General features: G+C 47.2%; 1 protein-coding gene across 2 annotated transcripts in view; it reads right to left on the minus strand.

Moving 5' to 3' along the window:
* Positions 1-1696: 1696 nt before the first annotated feature.
* LOC144936139 (uncharacterized) overlaps positions 1697-20041 on the minus strand; it is a 55137-nt gene continuing 36792 nt past the window's right edge. For both annotated transcript variants that reach the window (XM_078863034.1, XM_078863035.1), the window contains exons 3-15: positions 19720-19776; positions 18602-18750; positions 16159-16250; positions 14563-14652; positions 14056-14176; positions 11929-12126; positions 10692-10837; positions 8267-8349; positions 7558-7664; positions 5871-6018; positions 3751-3838; positions 2803-3637; positions 1697-1817 (exon numbers count right to left, since the gene is read on the minus strand). In XM_078863034.1, coding sequence (XP_078719160.1) covers positions 1699-1817; positions 2803-3637; positions 3751-3838; positions 5871-6018; positions 7558-7664; positions 8267-8349; positions 10692-10837; positions 11929-12126; positions 14056-14176; positions 14563-14652; positions 16159-16250; positions 18602-18750; positions 19720-19776 — 2233 coding nt within the window. In that variant the 3' untranslated portion in view covers positions 1697-1698. The remainder of the gene's footprint in view (positions 1818-2802; positions 3638-3750; positions 3839-5870; positions 6019-7557; positions 7665-8266; positions 8350-10691; positions 10838-11928; positions 12127-14055; positions 14177-14562; positions 14653-16158; positions 16251-18601; positions 18751-19719; positions 19777-20041) is intronic.

Consider the following 20041-nt stretch of genomic DNA (forward strand, 5'->3'; position numbering starts at 1 on the left):
GATTGTATATTTGAAGTTTGCATGTTCTCCCCCGTGGTCGCGTGGATTTTTCTCCAGGACCTCCGGTTTTTCCCTCCACATTTAGAGACCACGCGTTTAGAGCATTTGCGCCGCCATACATTTCCACGTGATAACCCACTTGGATGCGCTATTATTTGTGGCCAGGTCTCTTCTGAAAAAGCGCTGTATAGCTCAATGGGCCTTACCTGATCAAATAAAAAAAAGATTCTGGTTTAAAATAGTTTCGTTTACCTAAACAAATGCTCATCTGATTAATATAGTCACATTCTGTCCATAGGTTTGCACAGGGCTGTGTTTTTACTTCACGAACAAGTTTAACCTTGTTTGGTCTGGCACATCCATCACGTGTAGCCCATGCCAGTGCATTCAGAAGAGGCTCTCGTAAATGTATCCATTAGTATCGTCTGCCAATGTGTGCATTTTGCACGATTTAATGAGCCAAAAAAAACATGACACAACAGAGAGCTTAACCTCTCACGTGTCACGTCTTTCGCCCCGGTATCTAAATCAATTACACTTCATGCTTTTAGAGAAAAATATTTTTAAAAAACACCGCTTCACTATTCGAAATGAACGCTAACAGGTCCCTGTTGTGTTCACTCTTCTCAATCCCCATTATTACACCTCAATCCAAACGACTTATTTATTTTTGTACCAATTCAAACATTCTTAAAATTAATTAATATAAATGCAACCATATAATGTGTCATATGCTTTGCACATTTTTTTCTGTGCTCTCACATCTGTGCTCAAGCCACCTGCACCAAAACACACTGACCAGCGTGGTGAAGTATGGTCAAATAACTCCCTTGGCCTGTACAGTGCCGGGAGGCTCTCATACAGCAGTGGATTGGCAAAGTGGCTGCACAAGTGCATGCACGTTCTTGCATTCGTTTTAACAAAACCGCAATGAGGCATCCGTACCGCAGCATGGGTTCGTACATCAATACAAGAATGCAGGTTCACACAAACATTATTTAGCCAGGTGGACACTGCAGCTAACAGTTCAATCAGACAGTTGAGTGATTAAATCCGGGTTTGCGCTCAAATCAGCCCTTGATCTTGACCTTTACATGGTCGATAAAATATTGAACAATTTTTGTAAAGTCTAGAACGATCGTCATATGAAGAGACTGGCCCCGTCATAGTAATATGGAAATTCCATCACTGGCTCAGGGCTGTGAAGAGGAGTCAAGCACTAACCCACGTCAGTTTGAAACCTCGTGGATTCTTACTGCACCGAAACACACATGTCCACACATTCACACCTGTTCATATGTCCAATAATTAATAAATAAACGCATGCCGAGATATGTATATACACACAAAAAACAAAGGTCTCTCGTATTGCCTTAACAGACTGTTGGGGCAATTGCTATTAACGAGCACCTATGAAGCCTGGCAAGGCACACGAGGGGGTGGGTGGCCAGCCGACCTAGGGAATGCCCAGGATTGGTTCAGATAATCGTCACTGGTGTTGGCCATGAGCAGGAATCAACCCCGGGTCGTCGGGTTCGTAGACCAGCATATATTAACCGCTCCACGACCACTTCCCACATATACAAACATATAAAGATAAAGATCCCCCGTATAGCCTCAACAGACTGTAGGGACAAGTGCTGTTAACGAGCACCTATATATAGCACTTTCACACACACACTGCCATGTTTTTACACGTTAACACAACATCACACGTTCACACGCGGGCACGCTTACCTGCTGTGCCACCCCGTGTGATGCGTGCGACGCGTCGCTTGTGCCCACGCAGGTGTCCAGGCTCTCCGCCGCCTGCAGCGCTGCAGCGAAGCCAGAGACACGTGGGCAGAGTTTGAATGTTGACGGGTGAATGCATGCGGCGCGGTTACCGTCAGCTATGGATGCGGAGTTAACGTATGTGAGTAGTCGAGCTAATTGATCAATATATGGGTAGCTTTTGATATGATCGGGCGAACTGTATGGAGGCATCTTCTTGGTTCTTTCGGTAAAGTCACGTAGAATGGAAATAATAAAATAATAAAAATAAAACATTATAAAATAATTCTCACGTTTCGGCCACAACGCAAGCAGCGTTGTGGCAGACCTGGTCCTCACCTGAGGACGGCTGCTTGGGTTGTGGCCGAAACGTCGTGAGAATTATTTTATTATGTTTTATTTTTATTATTTTATTATTTCCATTCTACGTGACTTTACCGAAAGAACCAAGAAGATGAATCCCTGCAGTCACGAAAGCTTTAAATCGAAATGTATGAAGGCATGCATGGTTATGAAAAGGTAATTTTGTTTACGGTTTTAATTCATAGCCAACGTAATCGATACATTCACAGCTCCAGGTGTGAATGTGTCAGTTGTAATAAATACGTGGTTAGATTGAGCTAAGCATGCATGCATGTGTGGTTAAGGTATGAGACAGGGTTAGGATAAGGTGTGAATGCATGGTAAAGGTGTCGGTGTATGTTAATATCTAATGCTCGTTTAAAGTGTGACTGAACAGCTGTAATGCATTGGGGGACTGTTTTGGCAAAGGCACAAAAAACTCACCACATTCATCAACACTGTCTTATAATGGATACATTTATTCGAGGGTACATTTTTGGGCAATTGCCCTTCTTCTGAGTAGGAGCACTGCCTGAAATGTTAGCTTTTTTCATGTAAAATTCTGTGTAATACGGTAATTGAATTGTGGCGTGGTTTCTTGACAAAGTACAAGGGCGTGGTCTGGAATTATTCGCAATTAAATGTTAGAAACATATGACCTCACAGGTCTGTCCAGACGTCACCTACAGGCCAGGTCGAGCATCCAGGATGAGGTCGCTGTGCTCCCGCCCGCAGCGGTCAAAGCGCCGGTGCTGGGGAGAAGCAGCTCCTGCAGCGTTGGCGTCTGGCTCACAGCGAGCGAAGCTCCCAGGGGCTGCCTTGTGAGCAGGTGCTGAGCTGGCGGCTGGCTCAGAGGGTTACAGTGCACCTGGCTCGAGCTCTGGCCAAGAGGCTGCCTGCCCGGCAGGCCGACGTTGGGGCCCACGACGAGCTGCTGTTGCCAGGGCGGGCCGATGTGCTGCTGACACACGGTCTGGCCGATCGGCTGGCCGACGTTCTGAACGACCGCCTGGCTCGCCGGTTGGCTTGCCGGTTGTTGGCCCATTAACTGGTTCAGGGAAAGACTCATGCCCGCGGGTTGGCTCACGGCAATGCTCTGAGCTTGCGATGACGGCTCAAGGCCGACACCCGCTGTCCTGAGTGCACCGGCATCACCGCCACAGTGGAAGCGGGAGGCCATGGCGCACGAGACGGTGCTGTCCATGCCTGGGGGCTGCTCTTTCGCTGTCCATCCCTGTACCGCCTGCTGTGCTGCAACCTGTTGGGCCGTCACCGGTTGTGCCGTCTCCTGCTGCGACTGCGATCCACGAATGGTGGATGGAGTCTCAGCGGACGAGTCCCTGCGACCGCCGGTGATGGAAGATTTCTTAGCTCTCTTCTTGGACCGGGGTGTCGACTTAGTCTCTCGTTGCAGGGAAGACTTTGATGGTCCAGGTAAGGGCCTGGCCTGCGCCGATAAGTGCCCCTGACCCGTGTCCCTTGTCGATGTCTCCACGGCTTTAGAGCTGCACATCGCAGGGTTCTGAAAATCGTCGTGCGAATTATGGGGTTAAGAAATTGTATGGGTCGAGGCACCTCTCACAGATCACCACGAATTGTTTACGCAACGTCAAACGTTTCGTCGGTAAGTCTCACCACTTCTGCTGCCCCCGGTGAGAGCAGCTCGCTTGAGAATTCCCCAAATTCCAGAACATTCCTCCTCTTGGCCAACACTTCAGAATAGCTGCTGGTGAGAGGAACACGTCAAAACACAGCCCTTCACATTCATATGTTTTGTTTCATCACTCACGGTGGGGATTAAAGGTGAAACACTCTAAGGGAGAACCGTTATGGACCAGTAATTTTAGTTTAGTTAAAGTGAGTAATGTTTTCCTCTATGGTAGTGTAGTATTCAAAATCCAGGGGTGCTCCAGATCTGGGCAATCCATCGTACCACTAGACTCGCATAAATGCTTTCTGCATACAAAAATCATAAATGAAATGCCGAATGAGTAGCTGTCCTGAGACTTCACAGTGTGATATTGTGTGATATTGAATTGTGCATTCACAGAACCCCCCGGGGCAAGCCAATTAAGCCCTGAATTAGTGCGAGTGCCTCTGCCTTGTGAATAAAAACCCACACGAGGGGCAGTCAAAACATTCTGAGGGATAAGTCACTGAAAATAAAAATTGTGCCCGGATTGTGCCGAGCTTAATCTAATTCCACCCCTACCCTCAGCCTCCACCTCCTCCCCACCCACCCCCAACTTAGCGTACTGCATTATGGTCCTAGAGAGCCGAGTTCAATTCATAGCCACGACTGAAATCAGTGATGTCTGCACCAATCCTGGGCTTCCCTCTCCGCCCCCCCCCCTCATCCATTACACAACCAGCACTAACTAGCACGGTGAAGTATGGTCAAACATCCAGCACTGGATGGACAAAGGGCTGTATGCTTATTATCAAGCCCTATTTGTAAGTTAATAACCATAGTGGTCATCCAATGGACAGACTTGGTGGTCCGTACTATGTAATTGTGGAATGTATACAATCGCCCTAATTCTAGATTTGAAGCTTTCGTGACTGCAAGGATTCATACTCTTAGGTTTTTTCGGTAAAGTCACGTAGGTAAACAAATAAAAATAAAATTAATAGAAGTAATAATAGAAATAAAATAATAAATTGTGATTTATTATTTTATTGATATTATTACTTCTATTAATTTTATTTGTATAATAAATTGTGATTTATTATTTTATTGATATTATTACTTCTATTAATTTTATTTGTATTTTTTACCTACGTGACTTTACCAAAAAAGCCTAAGAGTACAATCGCCCTGTTGCTCATTTAAACGGAGAAACAATTTGACTTGACTTGATTATAATCAAAACGTAGAACAGGCACAATGAAAGTGTGTACATGAAGGCAAGGACATAGCCGAGGCAGCATAGCGATAATGGGCAGCAACGGATTTCGCTGCACTGCTGACCGCTGATAATGTAGCCGTCTATCAGCCTGCAACATGTGGACATTCGTGATTAGTATCCTCATCATCAGCAGCCATAATCCACTGCTGGATGATGCCTCAACAAGCCACCACCATCTCTCGCGATCCTGCGCTGTAATACGAGAATGGTATAAGGAAAATAAATATAACGTTTAGAATGTACATCTTTTAATGGTTTTAACTCTAACGGCAAACTGTATGCCCTGTAAATGGCGTTCATTCATTGTCCATTAAAATTATATTCTTTGTTCCCAGAGCTCGAATATGCTGCATTTAAAAAAAACAAATTTTATTTAATATGATTGTTGGTGCTATCCTTGATGACCAGGCTAAGACTGTCATCTCATTGCGGTCGAGACCCCAGTTTAATCACGAGTGGCTGTCTGGATTCGAACGCAGGATTTTGGTGTCGCTGACTCCCTGCTGTTATTAGCCCCCTGACATGGTGCTAGTCTGCCTGGCCACCTGGCCACCTCTGCTGCCCCGTATTTATATAATGTATACGTTCATATCCGTGGCCTAATTTGTCACTCAAAATTGTCCTAGTGGCTGCTAGACTGGATTAGGCATGTAGGCAAAGCTATAGTGTGCGGTATACTGGACGCGGCGTGACAGATTGCGAACTAAGATTTTCCGAACCACCAAAAGACCCGGCTGCTATGAAGCCCTGGGTCCCACGTATCAGCGGTGTGTTTGCTTCTCAACGATTTAGTTGTCCACTGCCCAATGCACACAGTAGTTGACATGCTGGTGAGGGCACGGGCACCTGAGTACGGTGTGCGTGCAGACCACAAACTCTGGCTTGGAGTTCCACTGGTGGAACGAGATGAAGTACTTGGTCTGCAGCCAGATCCACTGCTGCCCTTTGGTCAGAAAGCGGTAGTGGCAGGACTTTCCCTTCCCAGACTGCTTCACTGGCAGACGGGGAAACGCGGCGCACACGTCGTTAGCACGCCTCTGCGGATTTTATCACCCTCGCACACAGTGGCACGACCCAAAGTGATTTGCCCCATTGCCTGCACAGGCTGTGCTTGCTTGGGATACGAGTTTTGCGTTTGGAATCCAACTTGTTCGACCGTGTGCACTCTCTAGAATTGAACATGGGTCTCTGCAAAGTATTCCCAGGAGGTTAAATTTCGATTTAAAGCTTTCGTGACTGCAGGGTTTCATCTTCTTGGTTCTTTCGGTAAAGTCAATTAGAAGGGAAATAATAAAATAATACAAATAAAACATAATAAAATACAATTCTCACGACGTTTCGGCCACAACCCAAGCAGCCGTCCTCAGGTGACTTTACCGAAAGAACTAAGAAGATATTCCCAGGAGGTTATACTTTCTGATTTTGCAAAAATCTGCTGGGGGGCTTTCAAACGCTTAGAATGGAAAAATCTCTTTTCAAAGTCAAAGGCATAAAATACGGTCACTAAACTTTACACACCAGCTAAAGATGTTTATATTCCATCAAAGAGTAATTCCACGAACTTCTTACATCAGTTATAGCTTAAATATGTAGGCAAATTGTTATTGTATTAAAATTTTAATGAGTTTAATGGTCACTATATCGATACCTGCATGATCATCATTTTTAATATTATAGAAAGTGATCTACTTGTTTTTGCTGTAACTGACGAACATGCATGTGTTGCTGCCCCAGACCTCTGTTCTGTAGAAATTAAGTTTTTGTTCTACTCAAACAAGCGGTAATGAAATGGAGAGTTAAAAATAGCATCGAGTGGCTGCTCCTCTTGATATTCCAAATACAGCAAAGAAGAAAAATCATGCTTGCGCATGGAGTCTGTAACAATTTTCAGCATGGATTCCGTAACACTGCGTTTGTCCTCATAAGTATATAATTATCGTGCGCTCAAAGCAACGAGAGATGACTTCACGTGACATAAGACGTGTGACGTCGCGAGATGACGTCACACGTAATCACTTCACCGGGATAATAGGCGCACGCATGACGTGCCGTCTCGTGATGTCATATCTAATGATATCTTCACCTTCATTGGATAATACCTTGAGTGCTCTTTTTTTTCCGCCAAGTTCTCGGTAACCCTTTGATCAACGTGGCCTGTTTTGAATAAGGAAGGTCCCTTATAGCGACACTTTATACTGATTTGGTTCATTTTCACGAAATTTATTGCGGGCCCCTCGTTCCAGACCAACAGACAATAAACGGCGCTAATTGCATTCAGGATTTTCGACCTCAGCCGGAAAGCATTCATAATAAAAACAGCTTGAATCAGCGTGTCCCACGCGTGCAACAGTGTTGGCGACTATCCAGTAAACATGCAAGTCTGGGCCAACGTTGACATGTGGTTGAAACCAACGTCTGACCAACGTTCGCCTAACTTTAGCCCCAACGTTCGATGTCTTACTCGGGAGGCTCCTAGGTGAGCCAAAGTCGTGTTGGAACGGGCCAGGCCCTCGCTTGCTCTGGCACAACTCACAGTCCCTGTGGCACTGCGTGATGCTCTCCAGGTCGTCCACGTGATAGTAGTCGTAGCCGGACGTTCCCAGGACCTCGAAGGGCATGTAGCCGATGATGGGCGGTGCCCTGAGGTGTGGCGGCACACAGCAGTGTTAGCAGTTAATTCTTGTCTTCTTACTGTTTGTTCACATCACGTATGTATTTAGTTATTTATTTCAGAAAAAATTGTGGTCGTTAACCAAGAAAATGGAACACAACCTGAAAAGTGTGCAAAAGAAGCGTGGGGAAATGCCTGCTTGGAATTACATTGAGAGGCAGAGAGAGAAACGTGTGGATTAGAGAACCTACGCAGGCTAATTACTTCATTCTGACCGTTAATGAAAGCAGTAGCCTTGTGCAGGACACGCCACAAAAAGGGATGAAGGCCGACGGTCAGGAATAAAAATAAATAAATCTGTAGGTATTACAGGCCATGCTTTCATTGATGACAGCTAATGATGATATAAGTAATCGGTGAAATTAAGATGAAGATGATGATGATAAAACCTTGAAACCTGCATCTGAACAGAATAGGAGAAACATTTGAACCAATTATATGAGATGGGGCAGAAGACACGTCGAAATGACGATGGCAATGACAATAACGCTTCTGATGGCGATGACGATGATGGTGACAATGGCGCTTTTCTTTAGGAAGTTTTCCACCAGCTGGGCACTTCCTCCGTTACCTGTGATCCAAGAAGAGGAACTTCCACTCCAGGCTGTGTCTGGATGTGAACTCGGCGCCAGCTTCTTCCAGCGATGACAGCTCCTGTGAGAGCCGGGCAGCGCCAACAGTGCTCAACCGCTCCTACACATCTACTCTTAAGCCGGGTTTCACACCTGGGCAATTCAGTTGCGCAACTTGGTTGCATGCAACTGACATCTCCGCAACAAATTGCTCACAGTCGAGGCAGACTCGACTCTCGGGCATCGATATGCCCAGCAAATTGCAGCGATGCATTTCATCGAGTGCACATTTGCGACCTGCGATTGGATGTTACAATCACGTAATTCGCAATGTACGATGCTTGCTGCACAATTACTCGCCCCGGTGTGGACAGAGCAGTTGCACGAGATGCATGGCGTGGGCTTGTTGCGGCCTTATGCTCCGTAGGGAGCGAAGAGGAGTAAGTATTTCGAGGGCGATTTTGTTTGTGCCAACTTATCACTCGGATGTCGACCGGGTCTTATGATTCAATCAATTAACCAAAGCGCAACACATTCATAACACATAGGTCTATGAATAAGGACATTACCAAAAAATTCACCTATTATATATTTGCTTTTTCATTTTAAGGCAATGTTATTGATGAATGTGTCAAGTCTTTGTGGCTTGTGCACCACTGCCAACACAGTAATCACGAAACTAGTTGGTTTTCATTTAACCTGGATTAACGTGTCATTTAAACCGAGTCAGAACCTCACTGAGACAACACAGCTAGCTCCTTTATAGGGTGACTTGGGATGAAAGATGGCACAGAGAACAACATGAGGAGGCTGATATATATTCTATATTAGCTTTACTACCCGACTTCGCCCGGGATTTGGATTCACCACGCCCGGCTGCCTTTGTCTCCCTAGTGGCGATGTTCACACATGACACCAGTTAGTCGTTTGAGGCTGAGTCGACCTAGGGGAGGCCCAGGACCGGTTAAAATAATCGTCACCGGTGGTGGCTGTGAGCAGGAATCGAACTCGGGTCGCCAGGTTCGTAGCGCAGCATAGCGCTAACCACTACACAGATGTGATGTCACAGCTGACTTGCCGTGCAAAATATATGCATTATTGCGCCCCCACCCCCCCAAAAAAATACAAAAGTCTATTTTTATAATTTTCGCATGGTGTACAGTCTGGAAAGTACCCACATGGCAAATTTGAAGTGTTTGCATGTCGGGAAGTACGCTAAACATTTTGAACAGACACACATAATCACAAATGTTCCTTTTATATATATAGATACATGGGCATGCATATAAATGCGTAGCCCTCTGTCAATCGCACTGCAGGGTGAATGCTCTACCATGCTATGTGGGTCTTGGGGGTAGTTTGACGATACTTCACCATGCTAGTCATTGTGGGTTGGTGACCTGCAGTAGCCAATAACACCTATTTTTATGCACGTATTATTATTTTAATATTTCTATGGTAATTTTGGTCGAATTTTTTTTGTTAATTTCACCTGATTTTTTACATCGATTGTGTCGGATTTTTACAGCGAATTTCAGTAAAAAATGTACAAACAATTTCGTCGTACGATTTCCGATCAATTAATTTCTCATCGGAATTTTCCCAACGGAAAAAAATATATAATTTCCAAGACGGTAATGACACCGAATTTTACAGAATTTTCACTCCATAATAGAGGCTTTTTGGGTAGGATTGCGTAAATATAAATGCGTCGTTAAACCTGCCACCACCCGATACAGCCAATTAGTAAGGTTTGTCACGTAATAAAACATGCCAATGAGTTACTAGTTCAGCACACCGGTGTGTTGGAGAGTAAACCCACAACATTTACAATTCGAGTACGACGTTTTGCCGGTAAAAACAACCAGCCCCCATCAGGAGACAGCCATAATTGCGGTGGCGGGTTTAACGACACTTTTATATTCACGCGATCCAACCCAACAACAACAAACAAGTATAACCCGTAAAAACAAAGTTTTTCACTATAAATTATTTATATGCGTGGCGGCTAGAGTCCTCTCGTCCTCTGGCTTGAGATGGCTGCCACCTATGGGTCAGATGATTGTCTGGTAGCATTAAACAATTGATAATTAAATATTTAAAAAAATTTCCCTAAACAGTGTCAAATTTTGGGAAAAAAAATTTCACGAAAATGCACTGTCACGCACAACGAGTCTGTGTGCAAAATGTCAGCTCGATTGGATCACGGGAAGTGGGTTAAAAAACGACCGAAAGATTTGCAGGGTCCTAAGCAAGCAAGCGAACTTAATATAAAGGATTTAAAAACCTTCGATTACCGATAATATTGGTCGCGAAAGCGCTCCCTCCCTACGTGTTAAACTGACTTTCTTTGTTCACTGTTGTCAACGGTTGGCGGCTGCCCTGGTAGGGACCTATGCCCCAGCCGCCCTGCAGATGGCGCACCTTGATGAACTGCGACGTCACGAGGTGGACCGAGGCGACGAGGCAGGGAGGCGGACGCGGCGACTCCCCTGACAGCCCCGGGGTGGTCGCTGGCTCCGCTGTTGCCGAAGCCTCCTCGGACAGGGAAGGCTCCGCCGGTACCTCCGCTGCGGAGACGGAACGCCGGCAATCGCACTGATATTCACCGCAAGCGATTTGGCGGTGTTTGTGCCAGGCTAGGTGCGTGCACTTTGAGGCCGTGTCGCGTGTAGTATGTAAGCTACTCAAGGTGGTCACGAAGCATGATCAGTTGTTCGTGGCTTAATTGAGAGAAGCCACACTCTCTTAAAGCAGTAGCAGGACCAGCAGAATGCATCTAATACGCGGGCAACATTTATGGCTACGGGCTAATAATTTGCTAAGGGCCAATTACTGTTTATGCATCATCTGCATGACATTTCAGGCCAATATGTCAAAATAATGATTAAACCCTATTGAGAACCCATTGAGACTAAAAGTCTCTTTCTCAAGGGCAGAATTCTGAGTTACAAAACAACTCCCACCCACCTCGCCGTGATGTCACGACGGTAACACTGCGACATGACGAGCAATGCCATTGCTGGTGAGAGGCCGAGGTTTGTCCGCTGATTGCAATGCACACGTATGCCACGGTGGAAAACGGGGACGAGTAACCCTTCTACAACTCTGAATGTATTTAACCCGAGAGAACTACAGAAACCAAACCTGAGAAGGCACCTTCCATCGGCCCCGAGGGTCCGCACATGTAATAAGTATCGCCCGAAGGATCAACATCTTTATTTAAACCAGGGAAGGTGGCTGCCCAGAACTGAACCCAGGGTCCTCGGCGGTGCGTTCGCTCCCTCCGTGAACCGCGAGCCCCCTGAACAGAGGTCGCAACCAGGTACCCGATACCCGTACCCTACCCGATACCCGGCTACCCGTACCCGGCCGGGTACGGGTAGCCGTTTGCGACCCTGGTGCGGCCGGGTACGGGTACGGGTAGGCCGTGAGTCACTGGTGAGTAACCGTTTGTCACTCATTTAGGGTAGGGTACGGGTAGGGAACGGGTACCTGTACCCGACCGGGTACGGGTACCCATTTGCGACCCTGGTGCGGCCGGATACGGGTACGGGTAAGGAATCAAAACCCGTTTGCGACCTCTACCCCTGAACCACCTCCACGTGGTGGTGCAGGGGTTGGGGACAGAGCGGCCACGCGGTTTTTCCGGGGTTGTTACCCTGCTCGTCGTGCAGGTGCAGCCGCAGGAAACCGCTGAGCTTCACTCGCTCGTAAGTCGGCGCCTCCTCCTCGACGAGACGCGTCGCCGCCGGCGGTGCCGACGGAGGCGGCGTCGGTCCCGCAGCGAAGTGCGCGAGCGCCTCTCCGCGCTGCAGGTGGCAGCAGAGCTCGAAGTGCCGCTCGCTCGGAGCGCCCGCTGCGTTCACGCACGAGACACGGGCAGAGGTCGCCCCCCCCCATCCCCCACCGACCCCCCCTCCATCCCCCCCCATCCCCCACCGACCCCTCCCCTCCATCCCCCACCGACCCCCCCCTCCATCCCCCCCTCTCTCCATGTAACAAACCTCTGACAGACTTGGGGCAAAGTGCCGTTGGCGAGCATCCACAAAACACTTTTCCCCATCGAGGCTTCAAAACTGTTGGGGGTGGATGCTATATAGCCATCATCGACATCAGTAATATAAGTACATTGCGATTTGTGTATTTTTAAGTAAATTCGAAGTAACTTATTCGAATTGTAACTGGTTTTCATTGCCGTATGCATTTTATTTAATTCAACATTTTTTTTAAATCCTTTATATTAAGTCCACTTGCTTGCGCGCTTAAGACCGTGCAAATCTTTTGGTCGTTTTTTAACCAACTACCCGTGATCCAATCGAGCTGACATTTTGCACACAGACTCGTTGTGCGTGACAATTTATTTTCGTGAAAATTTTTTTCCAAAATTTAACACTTTTTAGGAAAAAATAAATTCTATTTAATTACCAATTGCTTAATGGTGGCAGGCAATCATCTGACCCATAGGTGGCAGCCATCTCAAGCCAGAGGACGCGAGGACTCTAGCCGCCACGCATATAAAGGATTTATAGTGAAAAACTTTGTTTTTACGGGTTAATTTTTTAACCTGTATATCATCTTTTGAGATGTAACATCTCGTTTAGGGTATCAAGTTACACCCTGGACACCCTTCACTACGAACGATACAAACCACTTTGATTTAGCCATGATCATTGAAGCTTGCTCGGTACACGGGAAGGCGATCATCACTGTGCGTGGCTACCTTGGTCTTCCCAACGCTGGAATCATTTAATGCTGCGTCTGCCTCGTAGGGGTCCCGGTGACATTGTGCATGACCTGCCTATACCTGTGAGCCAACCCAGTTAAGCATATGTGGCAATTGGCACAATAAGTCTGTTCATGACCAATCAGGGTGGTATTTCGTGTGTATATCCTCCGGGCACTCAAAAGTTGAACAAGGACGAGTTCACAAACTCACTTGTTGTACTGTACTGCCATCTCCGAGCCAACGCACAGCCGAGTAGGCTTGGGAGTTTCACAAATCATTCATGATCCGCCAACTCTTGCATTCAAAGTGCTGCATCATGTGCATGTATCTACTATCTTAGCACACAACACTTTTGATGATGACGATGATCGTGATGATAACATATGAACATGATTAAATAAGAACGCCGTCTTCAGGATGAAATGTTCCGTGTGCTAACTTGAGAAAGGGAAACAAATCTAGACAATTTGCAACACTGGGTCATTGCGAGCTGCTGTCTTGTTTAAATGTGAATGGCAAATTGCTTTAAAATTTACTGCATTTAACCAGAAGAAAGGAAGCAGGCATGGGTGTAATAATGCACGTGGATTTGGCAAGTTCACCCTTATAGAGAGAAAAAAACCCCAGCGTGTAACAGAACAGTAGGTTCATCTTAATGTGACTCTTAATGTGAAACTCTAATGAATTAACGCAACTGCCAGGAAGTAATTAGACCTGCCCTGCATCACCTTCAAATCTCCCCTTCTAAGGCAGTTCAACCCCCACCGATGTACGGACACACACACGCGCCAAGAATGCGAATGCAAATCACATTACGTGCCATTCTCTCCTTAAGAGTGCGGTACCATATTCGGGAATCTCCCAACTCGATGTGGACAGTCACGCTCCATGAACACGCGACGTCATGGCGGTGGCGCGTTCAACGGCAAACCAATTCGCCAAATTGCTCGCGGAGTGTCGATTGGACCGCCGGTGTTCACGGGGGCCCGGTTGGCACCGGCGCCGCGGGCTGCACGCCACCACCGTGCTCTTAAGCCGAACGGCACGGTCACCACACACCTTGCGGGGCTTCAGGGGGTCCCTCCTGCACGTGGCTCAGGTCAGCCTGGAAAAGGCAGCGCAGCTCCGCTTGTTCGTGCTCCGGCACGAAGTCGAATAGGTTCTGTCTGAGGAGCTCACTCTGCGCAATGGCGGAGACAGCGCGGGAGAGGCAGGGAAGGTGGACAGCAGGAGAGTGGTGACGGGAAAGGCGGAACGAGGGGCAGAGGGAGGCACAACAACAGTCGCATCATAGTTAGTACTCTTTGCTACTCTTCTGGAATTAAAATCTAAAATTTTAAAAAAATATTTTACCAGGCAAGGCCCACTGAGTTATATAGCTCTTTTTCAGAACATGCTAACTCCAAATGTACGGAAGTGAGGGTCGGGATCGTACCCACGACCTCTGGTATACCAGGCGAGGTAGTTAACATCTCGCCAAACAATTAAGTTTGTTCCAGGCAAGAGTGACGTTCAATGTTCGCGATGTTAGAGCAGCTGTGCGCGTGGTCGCTGCGCATTACGCACCGGCAGGTAACCGAGGAGTGACGTGACGCTCTCGGACACGAACGAGATCTCGCCACTGCTCATCACGACAATTACGAAGCAGTCCATGGCCTGCGGGAGGACGGATAAAGGAACATTATCCACGTGAACACGTGTACAGATAGATAGACAGACACACGTACACATATATACAGACACACAGACATTCATATCACATCTCTCTGAACCCCACAGAGTGTCAAGACAGCTTAGCCTTGGGGTGTTTGGCTCAAACCCATTGTTTGGCATCTGGAAGTAAATTGGAGTACCCAGAAGAAGAAAAAACCCAACACGTAACACTCAAAGCTCTGCACAGAATAATTAGAAATAATATCTAGATTTGAAGTTTTCGTGACTGCAGGGATCGATACTCTTTGGTTCTTTCGGTAAAGTCACGTAGGTTGTCCCACCTGAAACAATTGTTTCTTGCTGTGGTTGTCCCACCTGATGACGGACGCTTGTGTTGCGCCCGAAACGTCGTGATTTAATTTATGTTGTTTTATACCTACGTGACTTTACCGAAAGAACCAAAGAGTATAGAAATAATATGTTTCTGTACTGCCCATTTCTTGACCAACTTGCAGCAAGGCAGGTTTGGGTGTTTCACAAATATGTACGATCCAAAATTGCCCTTTACTTAACTATTTTGTTAAACTATTTAAAAAATGTCTTTCGTATGGATACGAATTGAGTAGCATCAATAGATCGGGTGAAAATCCAACTGGTGGCTTCGGTGTGCGAGTGAATACCACTCGTACCCTCGGGGGTTACTCGCAGTGGGCATGCTTTCGCGATGCATTCCACTGGTTGTTGTTGTTGTTGTTCATAATACAGGTTTTTGGTGTTAGATATTTACGCGATCTAACCCAAGAAACCTGTATTATGGACAGTGGCGGTTTCTTCATTAGGGCGATTGGGCGACGCACCACCAATCTCATTAAACCACGGAGTTACGCGAGCCGTTACTGTGCCTCTGGATATAGTCCAATCAGCGTCATGTCACGTTCTGTGGAGTACCGCCTCTTTTTGGGCGATTTCACTCCGGCTGAGAATCGCTCCGAGTGGCCCCATAGACTTACATTCAAAGATGTTTTTTTTCGAACGGCGGGCGCTGCAATGCATTCTCTATGGCTTCCGGGAGGGCTCGCACTAACGTGCTTACGTCATCATACGTAAGCACGTTTCAGTCAACAATATTATTTGTCGCCACCTAGTGGAATCTTTAATAAAAAGAAACTGAGTGGATTGTAATAATAGTGAGTATAGAAACAAACAAGATGTATTGTAAGAGTCACTTTATTTTTCATTAATATTAAAGAAGTGAATTTGCCTTTACATGCTTAAGCTGTTAATTTATCCATTGCATGGGTGGACCTTATCCTTATCAATCATACAGACATTTGCCCCCCCTGAGAGATTTTGCAGGAGCCGCCACTGATTATGGATGATATTGGCCGCAGAAGCCTACGTGTTAAACTGTTGTTGTTAAACAATCGTCTGCCCATTGTGCGGATCCTGCGATCTTCGAAACGCGATTTCGAAAACCGCGACCCCTTAATTCTAGATTTGACCCCTTGCCTCGAGAATGAGCTGCGTGAAGTTGTCGTTGCTGAGAAAAGCTGGTTTCCACGGCGGGGGTGGCTCGTTGGTCTCCTGTTCCACGTTCAGCTCTGGAGAGGGGACACGTGTAAGGGGCAGCTATTGCAGGCAACGCATGATGGGAAACCGACAGGGAAACGAGCAGGAGGAGATAGCTGTCCGATGCGTTTTTTCTGAGTTGTTCTGCGTGTTGTTGGGCACAATGCCCGATGTTTCGCTGAAAGTGCTGGGAGGGAAACGTCAGACATCACGTGGCACAGCCCAGAAACGTCACAGAGCTATGCAACACAACCGCGCAAACCGACGCATCGGTATTACACAATATGTTTTATGCAACCAACCACTGGGCTACATTGGCAAACTCTGCTACGTCTGTTAACCTACATTGCAATACAAGACTTGTTATTTTTCAATCGGTGCATCTTGCCGGTTATGAAGTATGGAGCAGAAATATGAACGTTGACAAAGAACACGGAACGAGCGTTGCCATGTGTACAAACAAGCGGGGAAAGATGCGTGCTCCCTGTACAGGATGGTCCAGATGTCTTGCGACTCCCATTGAAATCTCTCAAACTTAATGTTTTTTTTTTCTCTTTTAACGTAAGGTTTATTTAAAACAGAAATGAATATGCAAAGGGGAAATTGTTCGGGGTAAATAAATTGCGGGGGTGGGGTGACAAGATATCTGGAACACCCTGTCCACAAAGATATTTTTAAAAACACACACGCACAGACACATGGATCAGGGAACACGCGCATATTAAACACATCGTGTTGACTTTTCAATAAAGTACAGTGAGTGGGCTTAGGCAGTGCACGTGATGAGACCGGTGACAGAATGGCAGCCACGGGAGAAAGGAACACACCCAGGAAGATGACCGCTGGGAACGCGAAAGCGGTGACATCAGCGACGGCACACAGGTGAGATTAATAGTGGCATCATAGAGGCTCATCACCAAGGGGTGTGGGAAGTTTCTTCATCCAGCAGTGGATAAACAATGGCTGATGATTGTTGTTGTTGTTGTGATATTTAATGGACTGCACAAAAGTCAGGAAGAACACGGGCACACATCAAGAAGCGTGCGTGGATCACGATGTGGGGAGCGCTGGTGTAGTAGCGGTTAGCGCGCTGCGCTAAAAACCCGGCGACCCGAGTTTGATTTCCCGCACACGGCCGACACCGCAGTGACGATTATCTAAACCGGTCTTGGGCCTCCCCTAGGTCGACTCGGTCTCAAATAAGTACCTAGTGTGGTGCGTAGTAAACATCACCACTGGGGAGACAAAGGCGGCCGGGCGTGGTGCTGGCCACCCACCCCCTTCGTGTGCGGTGCCGGCCATCGTAGGCGCTCGCTAACAGCACTTGCCACAACAGTCTGTTAAGGCTATACGGGGGATCTTTGTTTTTTGTACACATAAGTGTATATGACATCACTCGCTGGCTTCACACCTGCGTGCGTCGGCAAAATGAACAAAGGCTCATTTACAAACTGACATCAGATGTGGCGTTAGAGAAGAATGGAACGCGTTAAGCTGGTGGGATAGGGGGGGAGGGGTAAATGAACATGTGCTCAGAGAGAATGGTTACATCGCAGGAATTACTGACACGCGTTCTCAGAAGGTGGAAGGAATGAGTATTGGATGAAAACTTCGTCGTGTTTAGTTTGCTGTCCTCCCGCACCTCCGATTGTGCACGGTCGGCTACGTACGGCGCGAAAGAAGTTGAACACACACATATTTCGGATATTTTTAAGGAACAACATTTTTTTCTCTCCTAATTTTTCAGAGCCGTCCGCACGAGGTCACCGCGACTGAAACGCGTCGTGGTGCTCGCGAAAGTGACGTCACCCGGTGTGCCACGTGGTCACACCACGCTCGGCAGGAAAAGCGCGGACGTGAATTTGACACGAAGTCAATGCACGTGGCATCAAGACTTTCTGATGCAGAACAGCGTTTTGGGATCATCCAAAATGTTGTATGTGGGCCCCTATTTTCTTGGGGGGGTTTTTTTTATCAATCCAAAACCCAGCGGGTACATTCCGCGAAGGCTGCATATGCTGGAGAAATTGTGAAGATGATTTTGCGAGGAGAAAATGGAAGGGAAGAGGGATGGAGTTGGATCAGTTGGTGGGGCAGTGTGAACGGATGAACGAGACTCTCCCGTGAGAGATGCCGAAGATCGGAACAAAACGGGAAAACCATCTGTCGTGTCTCTCTCTCTCTGGTGTCATCAACTATGCGTGTATCTACGTTGACCGTCTTTCGCACCGTCCGTAGCCAACCGTGCTAACTGGAGCTGCGATGTAGCCGCCAACTGATAGGCAACAGAGGCGACGGGCGTTTGGATCGTGGGTGTCGATGCAACAATGCACGCCGTCGTCCGTGCCAAGTTTGTTTGTTATATATACACGGGGCCACTCACCGTGGTGGCTGCTAAATAAGTGGAGAGTCCTCTGCAGCACCGTGGGCTTGTCCATTCGGGACTGGCCATCGGGCAGCAGCGCGCCCAGCTCGCTGATTAGTTCGTTGAACTGCTTCCGCCGCTTCTTCTCCGAGCGGATGCGCTGAGCGCTGCACGCGTCGAAGCGACAGCAATCAAGAGAGCGGCCACGGCGGTGATTGCGCCTGGACGCCCCCACGCTCATTTACGGAGATTCGCCCCGAAATTGCGGCAATTTACAAAAAATGCACCCCCGCCCGCCCGTCCGCCACCCCCCGGCTAAATGACTTGCTGGGAGCCAGGCACCCCTTGAGCTGAGCTGTGAGAAGATCCATCGAGGACACAAACTTGACCGTGGATATATACATGGGACAATTATCAAGAAAACGGTGTGTGGGTGGGGGGGAGGGGGTTCTTTAAAGCGCTAACTTTTGGTGAGCAGATTTTGTCAATGTACAGACGGGCATTCTGAACCACTCGTATAATACAACTGGCACTGTGACAACGAGGGTGAGGTCTCCATTGGCATTACTGGATCAACTTTCAATTGTAAATTCATCAATTACCCAATTATAAAATAATTCTACAACAGTACTGTGTGCAATTGCACGTTGATGCAACGATTGAGTGGAAAACCAAAAACCAGGGAACACGCCCAAGAGGAAGCGTTCGCTGTGGAGATGGAGTGATGGAATCAATGTGTGTGCAGGAGCTAGTTCCATAACAGGCTACGGCTTGGGGAAGTCATCCAGCAGTGTATTGATCGTGGCTGATTAAGACTTTGATGATGCTGATGAGCTTGAATCTTAAACGTCCAAAAAATATCAACAAAATAAATACGTAACGTGTTCTCCTGGTGGGGGAGGGGGCAAGCATGCAACAACCAACAACAGACGATGAGTTGCGATACATTTCTCACCCGGTGAAAAATGTCAACAAAGGTGACAATGAAATTAGCCGATGTGACGAGGTGGATTGTACCCGCCCCTCTTAAAAAGCCACATGGATGAGCAGCGCAGCACTCCGCGGCCACGTGCTGGGCGAACCGCTGTACCCGTCCGTGGGTCGGTGCGATGACGTGCGGTGCGTGAGCGTCTCACCGTTTGGCTCTCGTTCTTTCATCTCTGCGTCCCGTTTCATCTAAGCCTCCCGGGCCCCTGTAGCCAGGTAAAATAGAAATTCATGCTACATTACAGCTTTTATAAACGTGTGGGATATATGCCCCAGAAGCAACGCCACCTATATTGAAATTGTGAAAAAATTAATGTTGTGGGTTTACTCTCCAACACACCGGTGTGCTGAACTAGTAACTAATTTCACGGGGCCTCCTTTGCCAGTACCAAAATGAGAATAGGTTTTCCCATTTTTTCTGGCAACAAAACAGGTGTTGAGATGTTAGAACACCAAACTGAGACCTTTTAC

This window comes from Lampetra fluviatilis, chromosome 15, assembly GCF_964198595.1.
Source record: "Lampetra fluviatilis chromosome 15, kcLamFluv1.1, whole genome shotgun sequence".
Classification (NCBI taxonomy): domain Eukaryota; kingdom Metazoa; phylum Chordata; class Hyperoartia; order Petromyzontiformes; family Petromyzontidae; genus Lampetra; species Lampetra fluviatilis.